The sequence below is a fragment of the Sylvia atricapilla genome, chromosome Z (genome assembly GCF_009819655.1).
Source record: "Sylvia atricapilla isolate bSylAtr1 chromosome Z, bSylAtr1.pri, whole genome shotgun sequence".
NCBI lineage: Eukaryota > Metazoa > Chordata > Aves > Passeriformes > Sylviidae > Sylvia > Sylvia atricapilla.
In genome coordinates, this window is record NC_089174.1 from 10,054,134 (window position 1) to 10,070,838 (window position 16,705).

Consider the following 16,705-nt stretch of genomic DNA (forward strand, 5'->3'; position numbering starts at 1 on the left):
ATATTTACACAAGACAATTCACACTAGATTTTTTTCCCCTTACAGATTCATTTTTCATTTTACTGGGTTTTTTATTACATTCTAAGACTTCAGTGGTAGATCCAAAAGCTGGGAAGTGTATTTATCAAAGCAGTGCTCAGGGAGCAGCACACCTCAGGCTTAGATCTCTCTCCATGTCTCTGAACACTCAGGCTGTTTTAATGACATTTTCATTGGCTTACTGACTGTGGAACTGGATAGATCAACCTGTACATTCATCATTGCTCATTCTGAGTTAGAGCAACAACAGGAATGCCTTGGTTTGAAGGACAGGTGTGTGTCGAAGGCAGGAACCTCCCTTGGAATAGAAAAAATATGACCTCATTTCCTCCAAATTACTATAACTGTGCAATTAAGAGGCTTTCAGGCAAAGATAAGAGAAAAGGAGTTCTTTACTAGTTCTTTACTAGTATGTATATGGATCACAAGGCAAACAAACAACAGTGGCAGCAACAACCAACAACACCAGAGACCCCGGGACCCCGCTCTGGGCTGCGGCACCTTCCCCTGCGGGGCAGGGCCGGGCACGGCCAGCAGGGGGCGCTGCTGGCTCCGGGCCGGGCCCTGCCGGGAGTCCCCCGCGCCGCCAGGGGGCGCTGTGGCGCGGCCGCGTCTCCCTCAGGCGGTAATGGCGGGCGGGCGGCGGGAGAGAGAGAGACACGGCTTCCTTTGCAAATCCCCAGGGACAGCCGGCGTCGGTGCCCCTCTGGGTGGCGAAATGCAGCGTTATAGGCTGGGGACGGTGTGGCTTTCCCCAGGAGGAAAGGGACCTGGGGGGTTCTAGTCAGTAGCCGGTGCCCAGGTGGCCAAGGAGGCCAATGGCATCCTGGCCTGGATCAGGAATGGTGTGGCCAGCAGCAGCAGGGAGGTCATTCTTCCCCTGGACTCAGCACTGGTGAGGCCTCACTGAGTGCTGTGTCCAGTTCTGGGCCCTCAGTTTAGGAAGGACATTGGGACACTTGAGCATGTCCAGAGGAGGCAGCGAGGCTGGTGAGGGGCTTGGAACACAAACCCTGTGAGGAATGACTGAGGGAGCTGGGGCTGTTCAGCCTGGAGAAGAGGAGACTCAGAGGTGACCTTATCACTCTCTACAACTCCCTGAAGGGTGGCTGTGGTCAGCTGGGGCTTGGTCTCTTTCTCCAGGCAGCAACTGAGAGAATGAGAGGATAAGGTCTCAGGCTGCTTCAAGGGAAATATAGGTTGGATATTAGGAAGAAGTTTTTCACTGAAAGAGTGATTAAATACTGGAATAGTCTGCCCGGGGAGGTGGTGGAGTCACCATCCCTGGATGTGTTTAAAAAGAGACTAGACGTGGCACTTGGTGCCATGATCTAGTTGAAGTGTTAGGGCTGGGTTGGACTCGATGATCTTGAAGGTCTCTTTCAATGTTCTGTGATTCTGTGATTCTGTGAAACGGGCTGCAGCAGGAACCTCCGAGTGGAGCCGGGCCGGCAGAGACAGGCACACCCTGGGGTGGCAAAGGAAATGTATCAGGAACTCCTGAGCTGTAGCAGGAGCCGCAGGAGTGTCCCGGCAGCAGGGCTGAGGGGTCACACCGCAGTGAAAAACCCGGAGCAGCGGCAGAGGAACGGCGGGGCTGGGCAGTGACAGCCCGGCTCCCAAACACGGCCGGGAGAGGAAAGGGGGGGAAAGGGGCTCGGGGTCCCGGCGTTTCCCTGGGACACCTGAGGGGATGGTGAGGGATCTCACCCAAGGGACATCGGGTGTGAGTAAGGGCCCAGTTCAGTGGCTGCTCTTACAGGCAAAGGCTCACCCACAGCAGGAGAAGCAGTACATGGCTGGACTCCATGGCAGAAGAGAATTCTCCCCACAGTAGCAGCAACTTGACCATTGCCCTCTGATCTGAGAGTCAGAGAGCCAGAGGAACCAAGGCCATCCCCTCACCTCTCAGCCAAAATCTTGTGGTGTCTCTGCCCTTCCAAAGAGAAAACCCCCCCAGGTAAGAGAGTAACCAGCAGCACAGTTCCGCCCACCTTGGCCACTTCTTCTGTCTCTTAAGTACCATGTGTTGCTATCTCTTAAGCAACAAGTGGGACAAAATTCCCTCAAAGAAAGAAGGAAAAATAATTCTAATCTCCAACAAGCAATAACTTTACCACGAACCATCTTAATCCATCTGAAGCATTAATGCACAACCACATCCACTACTGGCTGCTTTGTAAATGTGCTGTTTTATCAGCTCCTAGACTCTGATTGGATTTAGTAATTTGATTGTTTTCTTCCCACTTCATGAGAGTTTAATAAATTTATTCCTGTCTAAATTTTACAGTTCACACAATGGTTACCCAGGTCATGGTTTGATGATTTGCTTAAAGAAAAATGAGTTGTTTATCACTGGCTTTTTTCAGATCACACAAATATAACATCTTAAAAACAAACAGGTTATTACTTACTCTTCCAAGGTTTCACTCAAGTGTTAACTTATTTCTCAGTGACTTCCACTGACTCCTACATATTTGGGGTCATTGCTTGAAAAAGATCGATTTCCTGCCCATGGTGTAAGTGACAGCCAGAGGTTATAAATCACAGACCCTTGAAATTTTTTGAGTTTTAATTCTTAGAAATTTGTCAAGTGAGAGGGCAACACCCAAACAGGAGCAGGCTGACAGCTCCCTGAACCAAAGGCCAAGAGATGCAGTGATCCTATATAGTACCTAGGGTTGGTACTGCTCCAAACACTCCTGTCCTGTATTTTGCTTTCTTGTTGCTGTTACAGCTGTTATTCTTATACCAAGTCCTATGCCTAAAAAGGAGAAATCTTAATTCCATGTTACCATTCCTTTAGCGCCTGACATATTTTCAAGATCCCCCTAATAAAAAGAAAATAGCACCATGGAAAGTATGATCTCAGAAATCAAGTGATAAACTGGCAAAATGTTATAAATCCAGTCCTCTTATATTATCTCTACTTCCTTCAACAGAGGAAGAGGTGGTGAATCAAGACAGAGGTACCATTCAAGGCCCCATTCCCTTTAAGCAGAAAAAGTATCTGTGTGGAACTAACCCACCACTCACCAAGAATTTATATTCTTTATGTGCTTCTTTTCTCCTGAGATGCAATCTCTACATAAGACTCACTAGAAACAAGACAATTTGACCTTGACTAAAACATACTGGATGTCCCAGAGGTTCATGTTTTACAGTGAAGAAAGGCTATACCCTCTCTATTGAAAAGAAAAAAACTTCTGAGCAAAGTCACTGAAAGGTAATTTTAAAAGGCTCACATAAATGACAGCTTGAAAAATAGATACCTAGGAATGTCTCCTCAAGTCACCTGTCAACAATCTAGTTCTCACCAGAGGCACTTAAAAGCAAGACCTGTACTCCTCACTATGAGTTTAGACATCTTTAGAGAATTTTTGTATTTCTTGATCCTGGGACGAAGAAGAAAAGATGTTTGGATATGGCAGTTGGGTAGAGCATCCCACAGTTGGGTCTCTCTCACCAAAGCTTATCTCTAAGTTTAAATTTGAATTGGACATCATCCTAAGAGGGAAATTTGACATAAAAATGTCACAGTGTGCTTACTACAGTCAGCAATAAAGCCAGTAACAGCAAGGCCATGATTTGAAAATTTGTGGCTATGATTTGAAAATCCATGGGCAATCTCTAGTATTATGTTTCTTAAGCGTGTCTTAAGAAAGAAGTGACAGCCAGCTGATTCATACATGGTCAGGGTCAGGAGGAGCCTATTTCTTTTCTGGTTGCTTTCACACACACATGGGCTGGTCCCGATAACCTCAGCATTGTGACAGATGCAGCTGAAAAGCAAATCACCAGTCAGCTGTTATAAGCAGGACTACCCAGAATTCTTTTTTTCACAAAACCGTCTCTACACAAAGAGAAAGTCTCCCAACATTTAAGTTAAATCACACAGGCCAACAGTGTTCCTTGGGTTTTGGGTTTTTTTTAAAACTTTTCCCTAATGTTAATCATTAAATATTAGAACTGAATATATGAAAATACAATACAGGACACAGAAGAAATGCAGAAGCCAAAAGAACACCAAGTTATTGCAGCAAATGCCACCTAAGTTCATTAACTATGTGGTCTCCGTCAGCTTCAGACAACCTGTTCCAGCAAAAGAAATCCTGTAAATGGCTGGGTTTGCTCTGAGGGAAAATTCCTTCCTTGTCCTTAAGAATTACAAGGCAGCAAGTTGCTTTTAAGTTTACTGCTGCAAATGACTAAGCCCTTTTCATCAATGTCCTAATACTTTTCTATTAGAATTTGGATATTAATGTTAAATCACATTGTCTTACTGAAAAGTCCCATTACAAATGACATAAATCTGAGGCACAGGAACAACTGCTCCCAGGACAATACTAAGAAATCGCCTTCTAATAATTTTGCAATTGTGACACTCTGTTTCTGAGAGGACTGAAGACTTTCTCTTTTATTTCTTCCAGAACACACACTGTGTGGATTGGCGTATCTATTCCTCTATGCTTTCTCTTTTTTTATTAGACACCTAGCACACAAAACAGAAGTTGCATTCAGGACACCCATCAGACTTGTCTGCATTGCTAAATCTCAATGATTTTATTGCCTGGGGGAATAAAACCTGTGGAGCACATCCTTCATTCTGCACATAAGTCCTATTTTGCAGATGCAATGTTGAAAGGCAGGCCCTGCTCTGTTTGTACACGGGCAATTGAGCAGGAAAACCAGTGGATCAGTTATTGTCTCACAGGGTATACAAGGAATGAAAGAATCATGAAATAAATGTCCTTGCAATGTGAACTGTTTTGAGTCATGCAGCTGAGTCCTCTTGTTTGTGCCTTTCCTGAAATTGGTGGAAAAGAAGAAATTTTCCTCCAGTACCACTTAACAAATATCAGTTTAACTTCCTATGGTTCCATCATCTTGTACTATAGGCATGATGGATTGCCTCGGGAAATCTTCCATTTGTCTGTCCACTCACAGCACACAGACAACATTTCCCATGGACCTGTTGTAGTTACAGCTGGCTTCATGGGGATTCCAACAGGAATGATACCTGGGTGAGCACAGTGTCACTGTTATTTGGACATCAGAAGGGAAATGAAAACTCCCTAGCATGTTGGAGAGGAGATGGCTGGGGAGGGCTGGAACATCTCAGCAGCAGCTCTCCTGCAGGCAAACTCTGACTGCATGAGGAAGCAGCCCCTCCACTCTGCATCCTTTCTCTGCTCTAGGCAAGGTTTGAAGCCCACCAGGGAAGGCACTTCAGGAGCAAGCAGTGACAGTGAGCTGAAACATTACTGAGGCACTGCAGCACAGGGAGCTTTGTTCTGACAACCTGTAGAGGCTACAAAGTAAGCTCAGTCATTTTAAAAGTATCTAAATCTGGGACTTCAGTAAAAGGAAAACTGAAGGATACACAATGCCCTCATTCTTGTCCATGCCACTGCAACAGGGAAGCCACTGCATGCCCTCCAACCACAAAGCAACACGGATAAAGCTTCTGCTTGAAGCCCTGACTGTTCTTTCAGCTTCTCATCAACAGTAAACATTGTTTTTCAGGGCGACAGAGGATGAATAATTTCTCTTTTAAAGCTTTAGAGGAGGAGGGTGAGTGAGCAGAAATATACATATCACCAGGGAAGAGAAACAAATCTTTGTTTTTCAGCAAAGAATAGATAGAATGGATTTCTCTCAATAAAGACAATGTCATCAAAATGATTTGCAGGAGTGCCATCAGTTTCTACACAATTTTAGATAGAAATGTAGAAGCATTCTGATTCCACTTTCCCCTGCATTTTGATAATGCCAAAACATTATATCTCAGTGATAAAACCTCAAAAAATTTTATTTTATCATGAATCATACTGACTGTATAATGTATCTGCTGTAGCACTGAATTCAAGTATTGAATACTATATCTCACAGGGATTTTGTTTATAGAGAATCAGTCACTTTTATTGTGGGAAATGTCACCCACTTTTAATGTGTGGCATTTAATGTTAGTATCCTATAGAGCCTGGAAAGCCTGTTCCATGCTAACCCACTTGCTCCAAATGTGAGATGTTGCTGCTCCTACAGGCATGCCTGGGACTGTAGAGGAAAGCTTATCATATACCAGTGTGCAAGGCTGAGAGGTAACTATGAAATATGTACTCCATCAGCTACTAAGATGTGCTCTTCTTGGATATCCAATAATTAATGACACTAGCCCACAAGAAAGTATCATGTTTAGATCCTTCCATGGTAACTCTATGAGGGAATAAAACACTTGCAGTAACAGTTATGGAAGACAGTATTCTATGGCTGGAATTACAACACTGCATCCAACAGGGTTTGAGATACAAAATCACCTTTGTCATGAGCAGTTGAATGCTGAACAAAGCCAAAGTACCTGAAATATTCTGTATTGCCATCAAGGAAATGAAGAACTGCATTATAACATGTATCGTAAGAACGATAAGAGATGGCTGCAGATAAAGCAAGCTTACCCCTACACATGTTCACCGTATGACTTAGTCCAACATTTCTGCTTGGATCCGAAAACACCACTTTTTTTCATGCTGCTCAGAAGCCAGACTTTCAGCATGAAGAGAAGGGGTGCAGCTTTTCCTGGGCTAATGGGTGCAATTCTCCAGTCCAGGCAGCCACTTGCAACAAGCCCCTAAACCCTGCCAAACATCCCCTGAAGTGAGAGTGCACAGGTTGTGCTGCAGATTTTACTGCCAGCCCCTCCAGGCTGTCTAAATCTGATTTTGATTTGCTGGTCATGCACTCCACAGACATTCAGAAGCCAGAAGGCTTAAAAATTACTATTGCTCTATTTTTTACTGCTCAGAACGTGGCATCTCAATAGCTCACCAAAGGCTCAGCAAAGGCTCAATTTCTCTGTGCATGTCCATAGCAACACTGCCTTCCATTAAGAACTGTGCACACAGGGATACAGCATGGGAAAAAGGATACACAGGTTTCTTAACTTGATTTGTCAGCAGTTCTCTGGCATCAAATGCTGGTATTAGAGATCTGCAAGCCTATTCCCCCACAGGCATCCAAGGCCCTCAGTCTCTTGTTATTCTGCATCCTGTACAAAAATCAAGGCTTAGCTTCATTAGCCAATTTGGTGACAAAAATTTTCACCTCCTGCTTTCCTGCACCCTCTTGAAGCCCAGATTTTCTACCCTCCTGATTAACGTTATGGGAATCAAGTTATTTTATTTCAACAGTTATTTTATTTCAACAGTTTATTAACAGCAAATATGTACTTATGTTTTTACTCTAACTGGTTTTATTCTTTAAATCCTGACTACAGTTTGTTTTGGAGCTGAGCCTAGTTAGAAGAAGGTTTCCATGAGCAGTCTCTAGATGAGTGTAAATTTGGAATAAATTTTGCTGATATTTCTTCCCCAGCTCATCTTTTCTTTCACCAGGTGAAGATGATCTAAGTTGGCCCAGTTCTTGTTCTGTCTTTAAAAAACAAGCTTTTAACACAGAAAAACAGATGTATTTGTTTAGAGAGCAAAAGCAGATCATGATCTGGCGGAAGACTGTCCTACATACTCAGAACTTCATGGTCACCCTATGCATTTAGGTTGAGTGTAATTTCCATGTTTGGTTTTGACCCTTCATCATTCTGAAGCTCATCTCTGAATTCTTAAATGAAGAAGTTGCAATCCAAAGTGCTGATGTGAAAATCCCAGGACATCAAACCTCCATAAGAGAAATGCCAACAGCTCTATCTGAGAGCAGCATTGCTGTGTGCTGGAAGATTAATGGCATATGCAGGGTATGAACTGGAAGATTCACATGGCTTTACTAACACAGTTCAACTCTGCATCTTTTAAAAGTCCTTGCAGAATTGGGACCTTTTAATATGCTTAACACTGGAGAAAAATACCACACTCCATTTTGTTCAATGCCAAAATATATTGTGAGAAGGGAGAAATAAGTTTTAATGCAACAATAAGTTCCTCCTATTATACACACACTCCCACACCTGTCTGTGGAATAATGTTTAATTGATTAATAAAGGAGAGGCAACATTTAAATTATGATATCAAATCTCTTCAGTCCGGAGAAGCAACCTCATTTATAAGGAAGGGCTGATCTAATACTCTTTAATTTTATGCGGTATTACAGGTTCTTTTACAAAACAGATACTATGATTATTGAAATGACAATTCTGTGTAAGAAAGAATCCATTGACGCATTTAATTTTTACCCATCTTCAAATCACTGTCATAGCAGCCTATCCTTCACCTGCCAATATCCACCCTTTCCAAGAGGTTTCTGAAAGTTTCCTTCACACTGCTTCACTGATAGTCGTGCCTTGATTCCTATGTGAGCTCACATGAGAAACTAGAAAATTAATCTTCTTGAAAAACAGGTTTGCTATTTTTTTTAAGAATCAAGAAGAAACACTTCAATAAATAAGAAATTCAGCGTAAAGTACAGTTGACATTTTTCCCATACAGTTTTCTTACATATCATCCTGTGTTGACTGGGAAAAAAGTAACAAACTGGGGGAGAGTATATTAACAAAGCTCTCATTATTGCCTTCCCAGATCAAGGTTGTGTCCTTCCTTTCAACCCACGAACTTCTAGGACCAGGACCACTCATCCTATTTGGCCTTAGCACCACATCCAAGCATCTCATCTCCTTGCACTTTTTTTGCAAAGACAAAGCACAAGTAACAGAACAAGACAAGAGGCTTGAAGTGGTGGAACTGGCCACTGGGACATGCAAATGTGGGATTTCATGCTTTGGACAGCACAGGGAGATGTACCAGAGCTGCACACATCCCTGGTAAGTGGCTAGAAAGGCATCAGTTTAGAATTGAATTGCTTTTGATTTTCTCCTAAAGAACCTGAATGAAAAATTCATTGTTGAGAAAAAGTTTCAAAATTATCTTGAATCAAAAGCATTTTCCTCCTCAATTTTTTTCTTCCAGCTACCAAACCAAAAGACTCAGCTATGCATGCAACCCTAAACCCAGTGTTGCACACTGATGGAGACAGTCACCTCTCCATTTCCACTGCATCAAGTTCTATCTACCAGTGTCTGTTAATTCAGTCTACAAAAGATAGCATTTGTAACAGAGATTGTTAATGCTTCTAGAAAATAAAATCATATTCTAAAATTATTGTTCTCATTTGTGACCTCTTAATTCTCATAAACCAGGTGATTCTGGTTAATGACTAAAACGCAAACATCTGCTTATCCCGCTCAAAAAAAAATGGATTAATAAAGCTGAAATTACACAGTTAATGGTGTGGATAGTCTCCCACAGAAGTGTGATCACATTTCAGAACATTACATCTAGCAATTTTAATGAAATTAAAATCAATTACTATTGCTACATCCTCCGCTATTTTAAGCCTCCTATGGTTTCATAAACAATAACAGCAAGGATACATTACCATGCTTTTGGAAGAAAAAATTAATTCATTAAAAGGAAGAACTACAGTCTTTTATCTGTAACCACTACACATATTATTCTTCACTCTGACATAAATCTGAAAAAGGCAAAAATTTCTGTAATTATATAAGAAAGTTCTAGTCAAAGCAAGGAATCTGCATAACTGACAAGTTGCTGTGTAACGCCTTCCAATAATCACGTCACATAGTTTTTAGCTGAAAATGAGAATAATCCATGAATTATTCAAGAACTTGCCCATTTGTTACCAAAACTACTTTGTCATGTAAATGAGCAGTGTTTTGAAATTTCTCGGAAAAAAGTATGTCCCAGAATTTGATCCAAGATCAATTCTTTATTTTTTACAAAGGATTTGCATTAAAATGTTTCAGAGTATTAAACTAGTAACTTGATTATCACAACAATGACTTCTTATGAAAAAGGTGCAGCTCCCTTGAAACATATAAATCACCATCTTCCTGTAACATTTTGAAATCAGGGACTTCACACCCAACCTCTGATAGAAAAGCTGATAAAAGAATAACTCCAAAGGCTGCAATACAATTCAGCTGCTGACTTTGGCAGATCTACCCAGTATTTAAACTGGATCTTGGTGCCCAGTACAAACCACCACAATCCAGGGCACAATCTTTGATTTCAGTAGCACTCCTCAGGTTCAAAATGCTCTGAGGCAGCTGAGGGAGCAAGACTCAGCAGAGATGGACAGAGAGCAAATTCTGGGTTCTGAATAGTGCTGTTATTTGCTGCAATACTTTATTTAGTTTATTTATTTTATGTTTAATATTTATTTTATGTTTTATTTAATGTTATTTAATTTATGAAGTGGGTCTAATTTCAGTATGGAACAGCAGATAAGGATGAAGCAAACTTACTATCTGAAACTTAATAGTTTAAAACCAAATCATATAAGTATCTGTAAACTTCTTTTAATACAAAACTGGATCATTTAAGAAATATTATTCATTCACTCTTTAAAAGTCCTCTTTTTTATCGTCTCATTTTAGTCATAGAGACGACATCAGCATCTACATGATGGAAATCACAAGCTCCAGCACATGTTTAATTTAAGGCCGATCCAACAGTTCCAAGATACTTCTGAGAAATATATTTTGGTGCCTTACCAAACAAGGTCTGCTTAAATGAGTGGTAAATCATAATTGTACATTTAAATAAACATTTCTTAAAAGCCAGACAGAACTGTAATTCCCCATGGCTTGATCACAATAATTCAAACTCTCTAGTAACTCAGAGGATTTGAAATGAAAAAGTACTTAAACAAAATACTTTATGATTTAAGAAGTATCGGGTTCTGAAGGTTTACAGCAGATTAAGAATTTGCAAATGCTGTACTTAAAAAAAAGAAGTAATTAAGTGAAAGTACATTAATTATAACTATTGGAAAAGGTAACTATAGTTACTAGGGAAATTAATTTTGAGACAAAACATTATGTGACACATATAATTATGAGAATAATAAAAAATATGTAGTCACTGGATGAATATCTAAATTCTAATAGCTAAAATGATGTTTTTTAAACCAATATCTAATACTGCATACATTATCAACCAATAATCCCCACATTCTTATTTAGACTTTAACACAATACTAACCTTAGAACACACGTGTAGAAACCACTGTCTTGCAGCTCAACCGAGTGAAACCATATGGAATCTTCATCCTTGCTCATCCTAACTTCGGAAAATATAATGGGTTCTTCTAAATCTCCTTTGTTTTTGTACCACATAAGCCTAAGACCTGTGCTCTGGGCCATGCTATAATTAGTTCTGATATAGCTGTAGAAAAGGGCACATTTCACTCGGACTGGTTCACCTGCCAAAGCCATGTATGTCTTGAGATCCACTGACCAGTCAATGCAACCATCAACTGAAAGCAAAACAATAATAAAGAAATATTAGACACAGATACATTTTTCAACATAGTGAAAGGCAGCTTGAGAAATGCAATACAGTACATTAAAAGAAATGGCTTTTGGCATGTGCTGAATTGTTTCAAGGTAATATGAAAGACATAAAGCAGTTACAGGCAACTAAGGGATTTCATACACCTTTTTTAATTATGTGTAACTGTGAATGTGCAGGCAATAAATAGAGTACACTGAGCTTGCTGAATTCCACTTCTTTAGAATATCATTACTTTCACTCCCAAAACACTAAGTCTTTAGTAATTAAAGAAAATATTTTCGACCTTAACTACTTCCCTCTGTAAACCAGCTTTGAATTCTCCAATTCCTTGCTGGAGGAAAATATACATTGGCCAACCTTATCCCTTAAAACTTTTCCATCCACCTCTGTTAGTTACGTTATGCAAAAAAATCCCCAAATAACAGATGTGACATTTAGAATTTTCTTTTCAAGGCAGTTCCATATAGTTGGGTTTTTTCCCTACAGCCTACTCAAACTGTAGAGGTCTGTATTATATACAACAGAATACAATTACAACATGCTGCCTATGCAATCAGGGGCCGTACAAATAAAAAAGGACCTCTTTTGATGTTCTGTTCAGCAGAAACTTGTGAAACAGTTTTCTTGGTACTTCACTGTAAAATTAACATACATCAGACAGTTTAACAAAAGATCACTTTTCCCTACAATTTTTTCTCCCATTGCTATTATCGTAGTTACAATACAGTTCTAGCACATGCACACATATCAACATATCACATATCAGAGGCTTTTTAATTCAATCTTTTTCATTGCTGGAAAAATTATAAGCTTGAAAAATCAGCAAAGAATAAAACCAAAGACAAAGATTTCAAAGGCAGGTCATCAAAAGGCAAACACAATACCTAGTGTTAATACCTAATGCTAATATTAAATCTGTAACTTTTAGAATTTATTGGTCATATTAAGCTAGAAGTAAATGGAACACCTTTACCCTTAATGCAGCACCTCAAATTCAACCAGGTAACTCTCAAGTTGCCTCTTTTGCATTTACAGTGTCAATTCTGAAACTATAAATGGTAGATATCCTCATACACTTTTTATTTTACACACATTGTCAATTGCATTCTGTTATCAAGTGATTTTTTAATTTACTTCCTAAACAAAGGTAGTGAGCAAAAATTTCTGTACATGGGATATCATATCTGATCCTAGTTTTAGTGACTTTTACAGTCTTTGAATTATGTCTACCAAGTTTTCAGGTTTCTCTTTAATCATACAAAAGTAACCATGACAAATGGAAGGTTTTAATTTTCCCATCACAGTAAATCAGCTTTAAGTATGCTGTGATCACATGAGCCACATATTAAACTTTTTGACACTGACCATTTCAATACTTTTCTGATATACAAACTTCCATGTAACATCTTGCTGAAAAAGAGACATGTAAAAAAAAGAAATAACATAAGCTCGGCAGGGAAGAGAAGCCCATTACTCAAAACATTACTCATGACAGTTTTCACAGGTGAAGGGAGATCATGGAACACCTTCACCCCCAGGGTGTTTCCTATTCCTGACCCCACCCCACAGGCAGATACAAAAGCAGCAGCTGTTTATGCCAGCTGACTTCTTACTTCATGAAGAAAGCCCCCAAACCAAACCCTTCACCTGAACTTACTTACACACCATTCAGTTAGCTTCAATTTTGATTTTCATTCTCATTTTGCTGACAACATCCTACTGATTTAAATTAAAATTCATTGCTTTTAACAACTGCTGTTAATGACATCAACTGAAAGCCAGCAGCAATTTACTGATGTTCATTTTCCTCAGTGTTTTTTCTGCATTGTTCCTCTAGCAACTAGCGGCGCACACAATAGGACAAGTTTGGATAATCATTATTTTAAAATCCTGTACTGAAGCATTTGTTCTCAGTGCATCTTCTCCAGGTTTATAACATCCTTCACCATGACCAAAGCTGCTAACATTGGATTTACCTCTCTCTGTTTTACTACTGCACAGACATGGCAATGCACAGCACAGCTGGAGAAGGAACCTGGTTCTCCCGGTCCTACAACCCCATTCAATCCACTTTTACATTAAATGCCTGGTTCTGACACTATGAATTATTTTATAGAGGTGAAAGGATTTTTACATTGAGCAGGTATCACTATCATTGTCTTCCACACAGAGCTTCCTCAGAAAAGCTCAGTGCTTTCTTTAAGTCCTGCTCTTTAGGCTGGTGTGAGTCACAATTAAAGAACAGTGTAGAGCTCACAGCTGCCTTCTCTCAGCAAGGGATGTGCAAGGCCATGCTGAGCACTCCAGATGGCTCATCCCTTGTTCTCCAGGTACACACAAGTATTCTCAAAGGTACTCTCTCTCCCATGATTTAGCGAAGTCACAGAAGTCTAAGTAGGGCTGTAAGTTGAAATGGATATGGGAGTCCAGAACTGGAATTTAGATCCAAATTAATTCAGCTGAGCTAATTAATTCAGCCAATCTAATTAATCCTGTCACTCTTCTGTCAATCGAATCCTGTCACATCATCTAATGCTTTCAAACTTGTGGTAGCTTAACAAAGTTAAACCACACCAATGAGACACACATGGAAAGTTTGTAGATCAAGGACAGCAGTGCCAGGTCTTCATTTATTTCACAGAGCAGAGACACAATTAGTAGGAGTTCTGTAGCTAAGAACTGACCCAATTTGAAAATCCAAATTTGGAAGCACAAAATATCCTGCTTCCAATGAAATTTCTCCCATATCCACACCAAACAACTTGTCAAAGCACAGCTCAAACAAACAGTACTGAGGTTGCTACCTCAGTGTCATTCAATGCACCTCATCCTACACTTTCTTTTGAAAATTTATTTTCCCTTCTCATGTGCACTTCTCTACTATTCCAATTTCAGAATTTGAGCTGTTGAAGCATAGGAAGCACAGTGGAATAGATGAAAGGTATTTGAATGGTAATTTACAACCAGGTCACCAGAGTGGCTAAAAACTCCCTCCAGCTGCCCCTAGAGGAGATGGACCCACTCAATGACCAGGCTAGTGCTCTGTTGGCCACTGCCAGAGCTCCAGTGAAGGCTCCAGACGCAGCAACCTGAACCTAGCATAGCACATGCATCCCACGGAAGAAAGGAAAGAAAAGGAGATTTACACTAGAGACTTCTTTTCTTCTTAACAGTATCTGAATGAAAGAATTTCAGCAGCCCACAGGAGGCTGACCCACACAGGGAGTGGGGTGGAGGGGGAAGGTGAAGGCAGGCAGCTGCCCATGGCTGGCCCTGTCTGCCCCAGCTGCTCCCCTGTGACAGCTCTCCCTGCAGCGGGCCAGGAGGGGGTAATTACAGAGAAGAGCACACAGGGAACAGAGCAACCAGTCATTAGTGTTGATGACATCTGCTGAGGGGAGAAGTCTCAAAGCACCTTGACTAAATCTTAATTATTGAAGAAAGACTAATCAAACAGGAGACTAATTTTTCCCCTTGCCCTTTTTTTTTTTTTTTTTTTTTTTTTCCTGTTAAATACACAGGTAAGAGTGTTTTCTCTTCTGAAGCTGTACAGGCTAAATCTAGGTCAGGCTCCCTGCACTCACATGGAAACTGGAATTTTTCCTCTTGCTGTGCTGTCAGTCACTGGAGCGTGAGCATTGTTAGATTCGTTTGGAGTATTCTCCAAGCTGTCATTACAAATGACTGGAGCTGCTTAGGTGGAGTTCAGCACTCCATTATCCAGAACAAAGTTTGCTGTCATTTCCATTGGGCCAGCTCTCAATATGTAATATAATCAAGTTGGTGAGAAAAAGAATAGCATTAGAGAGGCACTTACATAATAAATGTATATACACCATTTGTCTGCTAGCCTATAATCACCTGGTAAGTGCCTGACTGAAAGCTCATTCAAATTAAATCCTGTCTATTGTGGATGTACTTTACACACTTCCAAGATAGACTTTTTTTTAATATATAATTTGGAATACAAGAAAATGTGGAAAATACTGTCCCATTTTTATCCCAGGTTCCTAAAGAGAAGTGGTTTGCCCACCTGTCAATCTTCCCCATCCCCTTAGCATAACTTCTACCCCAGCTGACTAAATTCAGCCCTATTGCACAGGACATGAAAGTGCTCTGCCTGCCAGGCTCTCTCCTGCCTGGGTGCAGAACAGTGTCCCATCATGTCCCTGATGAGCTTGGAAACACAGCAGCAGTGAACCACGGGGCAGCCCAAAGGAGCCCATCCCAGTTACCTATCCAGGCTACTGCCACCTGAGCAGAGAGTGAATTGAAAATAAATGCTACAAAACTATTAAGGAAAATATAGATTGAGTTGGCTGACAGTAAGTTACTGTACTTTTATGCTAGCAATCACCCAGAGCATGTACTGCATCTTCTTCCTCAACATTTCCTGGCAATTTCCCATTACTCTTATTTTAAATAAATCTAGTTGTCTAGGGAGTCTAGATGCATTTTAACATGAACCATAATAATTTATAAGCAATTATAGAGGAGCATGTACATCGTCTCTAAGTAATTTGTCTTTCTGATTGCTGTCACATGAATAATTTTTTGCATTGCGCATCTGCCTGTTATAATTTTTATAGGGATCTGTCACCTACAGCAATTTATATCATGGCATTGTTAAACATGTTTGCCTACCTTGTTACCTGAAAATCTAATTTTAAATTGAAATCATCTACAAATAAATCATTAAAAAATAATACAGTAGCTAACGCATTAAATTTATTGCTCTGCAAAGCAGGCAATGGAGGTACATAGTCAGAAATAAAACCACCATTCCTCTAATATAAGAGTTATATTTTTATGTATACATTAGCTGTAGAACAGCCGAGTCCAGGAACTCATATTCATCATGCTTGGGGTTTGTAGACATGTAGCAATGATAGATGCACTCCATTAAGAATGTCCAAAGAGAGATGCAAATTTTTTTGAGCCTTAAAGGGGACAAATCAGTTACAGCCTATGAATTTTTGGCAACTTGGTATTTTCAGATCTTCATTCCAGAAAAAAGGGAACACACCCTGCATTTCAGCATACCCAGTAAAGCCTTTAGCAGCTTTGGCTGGACGTGATTGTCTCAAGGGTCAGAGTGTTGGATCAGCCTCACCATATGTAATTGGTTTCATATCTCTGGATTTTTGGCTGCACTATGCTGACGCTGCTGCATTAGCAGCAGATCTCTGCCAGCTTCTCATCACAGCCTGGCACTGCCATGTGAGGCCTCAGCATCAGCAGAGCCCAGCGTGTGTCCCCTGTCTCCTCCCAGAGCCCTTCACAGCTCCTCACACCATGAGATGTTTGGGATCTGAGCTGCCTAAAAACTGCCAGCAACCATCACA

At 40.5% G+C, this 16,705-nt stretch overlaps 1 protein-coding gene across 1 annotated transcript in view; it reads right to left on the reverse strand.

The window, feature by feature from the left end:
- The window catches only part of IL1RAPL2 (interleukin 1 receptor accessory protein like 2), a 371,347-nt gene that overhangs the window by 167,233 nt on the left and 187,409 nt on the right, over positions 1-16,705 (reverse strand). The window contains exon 4 of the mRNA XM_066338795.1: positions 11,049-11,322. Within this exon, the coding sequence (XP_066194892.1) occupies positions 11,049-11,322 (274 nt within the window). The remainder of the gene's footprint in view (positions 1-11,048; positions 11,323-16,705) is intronic.